We start from the raw sequence: 9,034 nt of genomic DNA on the forward strand, positions 1-9,034 counted from the left end.
GGCATCGCTGAGCAAGCTGTCCTCCACAGGCAGCCTCTCTCCAGAGGAAAGCATTCAAACTGGAAGAGTCCGGCAGAAAAGACGTCCCAATGACGAGAGCGCAGCTTGCATCATGCAAGGCTGAAAAGGTTTCGCTCATGTAACTTAACAAAACAATAAATGAGTGGGAATGGGATATGTAAATACACGGGAAGGGGAAGTAAACGCCAGAGAAGGACGGCTGTAATAAAAAACCAAACATGTATAGATTTAGATGGAAATTAGAAACAGGTTTCTAGCCACCAGACAAGAGGCTCCATCCGGAACTGCGGCCATAAGCCCAAAGGGCTTGTGAGGAGGAGCGGAGGGCTGGCTGCTGGCGGCGGCACTGCCGGGCGGCAAACGAGGGCAGGAACGCCTTTAACTCCCTTAACTCTCCAGAGCTGATCGCCTCCTCGCCCGCCTCAGCTTCCCTCACGGTGCCGACCGTTGAACGTTCCAGAGCGGCCGTTAACCGGCCGAACGTCACCGCCCGCCTCGCCTCACCACCACCCCCCTCCCGTACCGGCCCGCCACAACTTCCCCCTCCTCTCCACCCCGACGTGCCGGCGGGCACGTCTCCACCGCGGCGGCCCGCCCGCCTCACGTCAGCCGCCCGGCCCCTACTTAAAGCGGCGACCGCCTCCCCGCCCCGCCGTTACAGCAGCCGCCGCCGCGTTTGGTTGAGGACGCTCGGTAGGTGCGATCGCCTTCGCGAGTTGGGGAGGAAGGGGGGATGCGGGCGCCGCTGGCCGAAAGCCCCCCGGGGGTGGGGGTCCTCGGTCGAGCGGGCGGCGCCGAGCGGACCGTAGTCCGCTCGGCGCCGCCCGCTCGACCGAGGACACCCCCCCCCCCCGGCTGAGGAGCTACCGGCCACAGCCTTGGACTTCAGCCCGGCGCCGCGTTGGGTGCGGTGCGGAGAGGCACCACGCCCTGCTCGTTGGCCTTGTGCAACCGGCGTGATTTCCTTCCCCCCCCCCCCCCCCGTTTAGCCTGCGTGAGTTAACTTGCTTCCTCTACTCGGCGGTAAAAGGAGGGAGCTGCCTGGTGGGAAGGGTGCTGGGAGCGAGCCTGCAAAGGGCTGCGAGGATGGGCTCAGGGCTGCGTTTGAAATAGAGTGTTAATATACCGCCTCGGATACTGGCTCCCCCCCTAACCTGCTTCTTTCAGGGAAATAACGCTCTAAAAACAAAAAAAAATTGAGTATTAAGTGTAACTGAGAAATGCTTGAGTGGGTGCTCCTCACCAGCCCTGCACATCAAAGTTCTTACAGTGCCAAGGGAGAACTAGGCACATGGAGAGAGCATGCACTCTGCTGGGCCACGCTTCAGGAGACTTCTGCAAATGAAGACTGACGTATCTTGGTTAACCGTTCCTAAATATGGGCACTGCTGGCTTCCTGTCCCCCCCCAGCCCCACAGTCCTTACCTGCTCTGCCAACGCAGCCTGGCCTTTCCTGCTCTGAACCAGTTGCCGCCTCTTCAGCACTAACTTTAGAATGACGTTGTGTCTATGCTCGCATCCATTTGCGAGGCTGCCCCTGTCTCGGGCTCTTCAGGCAGGGCAGAAGCTGTGCTGCTGCCAGTGCAGCGTGACCTGGGAAAGCATGGTGTCGGCTTCTGCAGGGTCCCTGGGGTGAAAGCATGGCACTCCATCACCATCGTGGCACTTCAGTACACCTACGGGTGTCAGATCAGAACCCATATAACCAGGCTGCCATGCAGCTGATTGATAGCTAAAAAAATGGAGGGTGGGAGAGATGGTAACACCCGACTCTAGACATCTTAATTCAAAACTATGCAGTTTCACTTTAAAACAAATCCATAAAGTTGACTTTGAGGATCACACTGTGCTTAAGAAGGGCTTACTGAAGTGTTGCACAGCTTCAGCTGTGGAAAGGCTTCAGGGCACAGGATACCGGTTTTTCCAGGTAGGAGAATGGAAATTGCCAGACCATGCTGTGCTTGGAAGTACTAAAATGGCTTCCTTTACCTAAATGTAATATGGATGATCATCTAGAACATTCTGCTAATGCTGCTGGAGTGCCACCCAGCTATATACTCAATGGCTCTCAGGCTGTATTTGACGGAAAGCTATAGCAAGCTTAAACAGTGCATTGTCACCAATACAGTTTTTAAGCATTTTGCTGCATACAGGCAGTACTGCCAGATGTTTTAGGCATGTGATTTATATCCATTTTCTTACCATCCCGGAATAAAGTCTGTCTTGCTTGATGCAAATATTCTGGTGTCAGTAAAAGCACCAAAGCCTAGAGAAATAATCTGTTGCTTTCCTTGCAGCAGTGCACCATGTCTCTCAAGGATCAGCTCATCCACAATGTCCACAAACAGGAGCAGACTCATGCCCACAATAAGATCAGTGTGGTTGGTGTGGGTGCAGTTGGAATGGCCTGTGCTATCAGCATCCTGATGAAGGTGAGTGTCAAGCTTGGGATGTAGCAGCACAGTTGTGACTACCTGAGGCCTAAAAGAGGGCCAAAAAGTAATCTCCCTTATTAGATAAGATGAACTTTTTGTTGTCCATTCTTTTCTTTGGGCCTGAAACGAAGCAGCAATCTTCAAGCTATTGACAGAGAACAAATAGCTGTAGTTTTTGTAAACCAAGTTTATTCCAGTATCAGACAGAACATGCTCTGTGTATCATTTTGACTTAAGAGCTGCATTTACCTTTGATTGACTTCCAGAATGCATTCTAAGAACTGAGGCATCATTTTGTCTGAAGCAGAGTGTGTGATGGAATACTACTTTGCAGCGTGGACTGGAAAAAGTGGTCCTAGACACTCTGTATGACTTGTCCTCTGCATTGCATTATTATATTGAAAAGGCTGTGTTTAACATCAGGCTTGCTTTTCATAAACAACCTAGTTCACAGTTAAGAACAGCTATTAAATTATTCTTCATCATTGTCATGCTAAATTGTACAACTATTCTACACAGAATATGGATATGAAGAGTGCAAAACTAACTCAATAAAGTGGATATCCCAGGAGACTAAAGTACTCTGCTTGGGAACAAGTGAAGTGATACAGCTGAGGAAAATTGCTTAAATAGATCACTGCTTTTAAAAAAATTGTAACTTCACAGTTTATAGATTGGGTACTTTGCTCAAAGAGGCAATAAACGTACTATTTAATCTTGGTCTTTTGTAGGACTTAGCTGATGAACTTGCCCTTGTTGATGTTGTGGAGGACAAGCTCAGAGGAGAGATGCTAGATCTCCAGCATGGCAGCCTCTTCCTTAGGACACCAAAGATCGTCTCTGGCAAAGGCAAGTAGTTGGCTCTAACGTCCTTGTTACTGCCAAATGGAGATAGCCACTTCAGATCTCAAGCTGGTCATCCAAGTTTAGCACTTAGCCTGTCATCCTAATTGTTACGAGGAAAGCTCACTTCATTTCTGCTCAGCTGACATTCAGTTTCATGTACCTTGTTAAGGCTGGTCCAACTAGGCGTCCTCTGTTGTAGAGTTCATCACTCAGTATAGAGAAATCAATTTCTTAAGTACTCCACCTTTGAGAATTTTATCACAGCTAGTTAGCCCCTGCATGTGTTACTGCTCACTCCCTCGCCATAAATGTCTTGCAGCTTTAAGTTTAGTGGCAACTTGACTAGGGCAAATGCTAGCCATCTCATACCTTAGTTAATGTGCAGCTCCAGTGTCCACAGGTAGTAGATTATGAGGGCAGAGCCTTCTTCCTCTTCTGCACAGCACTTGCACTGGATGCCATCCCGACAGCTACCCCATACCCACCTGTGCCTGAGAAGTATGTAATACCACTGCCCAATTCTCCATGTTAAGATTTTGACATGCCCTTAAAGTTGCCACTTGTGGCAATGAAGCATGATTTTAAAAGAAAACTTAACTTTCTATAGAAGCATAGTCTAGGGTAATGATTACCAGGAAAAATTCAGCACCCTTAAACTTGAGAACTTTAGATATCAATACTAAAATGAACTGAGAACTCCTGTTCTGAACCATGTCCAGAAAGAGGTCATGTTTGACACAGCCTTTTGTCTGCAGATTACAGTGTCACTGCACACTCCAAGCTGGTCATCGTCACTGCTGGTGCCCGTCAGCAAGAAGGAGAGAGCCGCCTTAACTTGGTCCAGCGCAACGTGAATATCTTCAAATTCATCATTCCCAATGTTGTTAAATACAGTCCTGACTGCAAGCTGCTTATTGTCTCAAACCCAGGTTTGTCTTCTGTTGCCTTAACAAGAGGATTTATGGCTTAGAGAATAGTGTTTTCTTCAGTAAGGTGGCATTAGCATACTAATATGACCAAGCATAGGCTTTTAGAAAATACTTATGCCACATAACCACATAGCAAGAGGTGTCATCTTCCCTCTCCACACTCAGCAAGGTGGTCCTCTGAGAAATAAACCAAGCTGCCTCCAACTTGGGTCTTCAGTTGCCCTTTAAGTGATCTTTAGCAAGGACACAGTAATGGACACTGATAATTGCATGCGTAGCATAAACAGCCTCTCAATTCTCCCTTTAAAACAGTCATTATGTTAGCCCACTGCAGGGCCTGGCACTGGGCATTACTTTATGCTCGATTCCATGTAACTAGCACGCAGATAAAATCCTTACAGATGAATGGAAGATACCATCCTAGTTATCAAACTGCTCATGAATGGCACTTGTTATCCTCCCTGTTCTGCTTACAGTGGATATTTTGACCTATGTGGCCTGGAAGATCAGTGGCTTTCCTAAGCACCGTGTTATTGGTAGTGGCTGCAATCTGGACTCCGCCCGTTTCCGCCACCTCATGGGAGAAAGACTGGGCATCCATCCTCTGAGCTGCCATGGATGGATTGTTGGAGAGCATGGAGATTCCAGTGGTAAGGGTGAAATCTGGCTGGCCGTTACGCAGAACTTAAAAGCTACAGCAAAACATTGCTCAAAAAGCTTTGCACTGCAGCACCTTAAGAATGCAAGTCCTGCTTTAAGTCTTCTGCAACCTTAGATGATCTATATTTGACCTGAGTTACTCTGCTCGGAAAAGGTCATTACTGTAACCTGAGGAGGTTAAAAATTTCTAGGCTAAGTTGTTCCCATAACTCTCCAAAAAAGCAAACCGAAGAAGCAAGAGGGTAAAGTTCTCTGCAAGGGACGCTCAAAGATCTGCACTAGACCTACTGGCAGTCACTCAGTTGTCTTTACTGGCATCTCTTGATTACTTCAAGAACTATATATAGGAATTGAAGTGCAGAGGCAAGTCTAGAGGACAGGAGAAAGAGCAACTTTCTCCTTACTTAACCTCTACTTTCTCTAGCAGCACCAGAGCAGTACTGTCTGCTTCCTGACACTTGGGAGGACTCATTTGGAATAAATTCTTATTTTGAGAAAACTTTGCAAAATAGTTACTGTCATTTTAGTTCATAGTGTCTAGGTGTTTTGCTTTAATAAAGGTAGAGTCAAACATTGTGACATCACATATAAAGAAAGATGTCTATATGCTCAACCCACAATTTAGATTGGCCTCGTAAGTCATACTTTATTTAAAGTCGTATCTAAATCGTAGTGACATGTCTGTTGCAGATTAATCCAACTAGATCTTATCTTAACTGTTAATTTGAGGAGGACAAAACTAAGTGTTCTTGTGAGATAATTAATCTATGTGCAACTCTCAGTACCTGTCTGGAGTGGAGTGAATGTTGCTGGCGTCTCCCTGAAGGCTCTTCACCCAGACTTAGGAACTGATGCAGACAAGGAGCACTGGAAGGAGATCCATAAGCAGGTGGTGGACAGGTAAATACTGTTTTTTTGCCTTTTTTTTTTTTTTTTCCCAACATGAGAACAAATGATGAAGAGCTATAGTACCTCTGATACCTCTGAACTGCAGTATCCATATCTGGTTTCATAAATACCATAGTGGCCCAAAACAAATGTCAAGATGCAGACATAATAGAACTTGAAATAGTATTTTAAAGAGTAATGTAGATTTGGCAGAGTTAATTTTTCATGGTTAGTGAACTTCAAATTAGGGCATGCTTTAACTTCCAAATTTTCAGTATAACTGCAGGGGACTAGTGTTAAAATGCAAATAGAATTCTTCACTGCTGAGTTCACTTCAGTCCTGTCAGCAAGTATGTCAAGCTTCTGATGCCTCCAAATTGATTAAGGCACTTCCAAAAGCCCTTCTTACAGACTTTAAATATTTCAGTTGATGATACTTGTCTTTTAATGAGTAACTTTGTCTCTGCAGCGCCTATGAGGTCATCAAACTGAAGGGGTACACATCATGGGCTATTGGCCTTTCTGTAGCAGATCTAGCTGAAACCATTATGAAGAATTTGAGAAGAGTACACCCGATCTCTACAATTGTTAAGGTGAGCAGCTCCTTTCTGCTAACTTTTGTCTTACTGAGAACTAAAAACCTTGGGAATTCTGAAGAACAGCAATAACTTTCTAGTTTAATTCCAACTAAATTTAGTTGAGTTTTCCTGACAGGATATGCTGTAAAATACATAGACATACATGAATTCTAGCCTAACTATCCTTACCTACTTTTCAGGGCATGCATGGAATAAAAGAAGATGTCTTCCTAAGCGTTCCTTGTGTACTGGGCAATACTGGCATCACTGATGTAGTGAAGATGATCCTAAAACCTGAGGAAGAGGACAAATTAAGGAAGAGTGCAGATACGCTCTGGGGAATCCAGAAGGAACTACAGTTTTAAATCTGCCCAAGCAGTTCCCTCTTTGCAATTTAACGGGTTTAGTGGTTTGTCTTACGTTGCACTTTCCAAGTAGGTCAAATCTTTCAGTGTATCTATCTCAACTAGAACACACAAAAAGCTCAAATCTGAACAAATGAGTTTCCTAAAGATAGCATTAGGAAACTATTCTAGGGTTTTCCCTGTTCAGACACCCATGTTCTTAGCCAAAGCTAGATAACCTAGTCAGTCTTGTACAGTGAAGTGGTGTGACAGAAATCCAGCATTCAAAGCAGCACTGCCTAGAAAACCCTTTGCCTTTTCCTCATCTTGTCTAATGTTGGTTCAGAACAATAAGTAACTAACTATTACACAATGTGAAACCAAAGACTATTTTCTTGCAGTTAAAGGATTGTCAAGCCAATTGACCAACCTTCTCTGCCAGCTGAATAGCTTAAATATTTCACTGTTGGTAGGTCCAAATGTATTTTCCTAACACTGCTTTGGAATTTTTGTGTATACTTTTTTTTTTCCAGAGAACCTTATTTTTGTGTACTCTATCAGCCTAGTTGTAAGTTTGTCTCCTGAGCATGTTTAAAAAATGGTTAGGTTTCTGTATGCAACAAGACAGTGACTGTCCAACTGTAGTACCAGCTCCAACACCAAATAAACCACAAACTGTTATTTTTGTCTCCTTGTTTTTCTTTATAGGGCTTTGTCTCCAAAATGCAGCTCCGCTTGCACCCATCTGAATCAAACAATTCTATTTTTTTTCAGTCATAACATTATTACACAGGTGAAGTTTGAGTTGGCATATGTGTAGCTACTCTGTTGTAGGCTCCAGATATTTACATAGTGAACTTTCTAATAGCCTCGAGGTACGCATGACAAAACAATACCAGCAGTATTTAAATACTCAAAGTTAAACTTGATTCCCATCTTAATGCAAAGAAACAGGCTCTACTGACATTATGTTAGGGGAGGGGAGAAACAGTGCAACAAAGGAAGCGTCTTCCTTACCTGTATGCACAGAAATGCACGTTGGAAGAAATCTAACCATCATGTACGTGACATCCAGAGAAAGTCAACTTGCTGCCAAGCACAGAAAAACATCTGCTCTGGAATAGCAGCCATGTATAGAAACAATAACCAAAGTTACTCCTAAAGCCAATAGTAAGTTAGATAAGGATGAATTAACTGTCTTCTCTGTCATTAATATTCTAAAACATTATACCTCATTACAGTGAAGAAGGAAAGGCCCTGTTCTTAGCTTTTTCTAACATTAGGACGCAGCATGTAGCTTAAGAATGGAAACAGATCACCTGATTAAGTCCAGGGCAGATTTTTCATATGGACTGCAGCTGGTGATACCTCAGAACAAAGTATTCTAGAATAAGCTGAAAGTGCTTGTGAAGCAACTTGAGTAACAAAGGAAAAGCTTGTAACTACTGTAACGCTTTCTCTTATATCCATGTGACCAAAATAGCACCTAAAAAGAGAGCATGTAGCAATAGTGTTTTATGCAGATGACAGGAAGATGTATGAAGCCATTTTCAAAGCTTTCAGAAGATCCACAGGACTTACTTAAATTTTTTACCACATGAAGTCTCACCTAGTTTTTTAATATGAACTCCAATCTCTTCAGGTCCAACGATAACATGAAAAGCCTCAAGACAAACGCTCAGTTTTGAGCCATAATGATTACGGCGCTGAGACCAAGAATCTTTGGTTTTCAAGCTAGCTTTGCTGAGGCAGCCTACAAAAACAGATGGAGGAGGACAGCAGCATGCTGCTGAGGGGCGACAAGAGCAGCACCACGAATCCCTACAGCACTCCAGGTTGGGAGATGCTCTGTACAACGTACCCTCTTTTGCAGGCAGCGCAGTGCTTAACCACCAGGCTTGTCGATACGAGCTCTGTCCCAGCTAACGCAGCCAGAACCCAGGCTTCCTGGGGCATTCTGGTGCGTAGTGTCTTCTGCCTGGCAGGTAGCATGTAGCAGCCTTTCCTTCTCCTAGCATTTTCTAGTGGAAAAATGCAATATACATCAAGGCTTCTTAAGGCACCATAAGGTAAGCTCCACCATGACCTGATGGTAGAATAGGCAAGTCAATACAACGGTTACTAAGCTCACTTCAAGAAAACAATCCTTGGATGTCAACAGCTAGGCCAAACAGCAGGGCCTTGAAATTTTGAGTTTCCAGCTTTCATTGGTCATAACAAAGGTTAGTTACACTCAAACATGAATTTTTTTTCCTTTGGGACACTGAAACGTCTTCCAAATCTCCGAAGTAAAGTGAAAGTCTGGTTAAGCTGACACTGTATAAGCCAGGCCT

At 44.6% G+C, this 9,034-nt stretch overlaps 2 protein-coding genes across 3 annotated transcripts in view; one reads left to right on the forward strand and one right to left on the reverse strand.

Moving 5' to 3' along the window:
• Positions 1 to 8,934, reverse strand: part of LOC148057091 (uncharacterized) — a 54,718-nt gene extending 45,784 nt beyond the window's left edge. The window contains exons 1-2 of the mRNA XM_087745707.1: positions 7,719 to 8,934; positions 1,447 to 1,697 (exon numbers count right to left, since the gene is read on the reverse strand). The gene's annotated coding sequence lies outside the window, so the exon portion shown is untranslated. The remainder of the gene's footprint in view (positions 1 to 1,446; positions 1,698 to 7,718) is intronic.
• Positions 559 to 7,382, forward strand: LOC104010533 (L-lactate dehydrogenase A chain). 2 transcript variants are annotated; one of them, XM_087745704.1, is made up of 8 exons: positions 559 to 714; positions 2,319 to 2,453; positions 3,188 to 3,305; positions 4,058 to 4,231; positions 4,708 to 4,881; positions 5,674 to 5,791; positions 6,249 to 6,372; positions 6,558 to 7,382. In XM_087745704.1, the coding sequence occupies exons 2-8, from the start codon at positions 2,328 to 2,330 to the stop codon at positions 6,720 to 6,722; spliced, it is 999 nt and encodes a 332-aa protein (XP_087601830.1). In that variant the 5' UTR covers positions 559 to 714; positions 2,319 to 2,327; the 3' UTR covers positions 6,723 to 7,382. The 2 variants fall into 2 exon arrangements, with proteins under 2 accessions (XP_087601830.1, XP_087601831.1); XM_087745705.1 differs by having other exon boundaries at positions 572 to 714; positions 2,322 to 2,453.
• Positions 8,935 to 9,034: the final 100 nt, after the last annotated feature.

The sequence above is a fragment of the Nipponia nippon genome, unplaced genomic scaffold, assembly GCF_047370975.1.
Source record: "Nipponia nippon isolate SJK-2023a ecotype South Korea unplaced genomic scaffold, ASM4737097v1 scaffold_10, whole genome shotgun sequence".
In the NCBI taxonomy this organism is placed as follows: Eukaryota; Metazoa; Chordata; class Aves; order Pelecaniformes; family Threskiornithidae; genus Nipponia; species Nipponia nippon.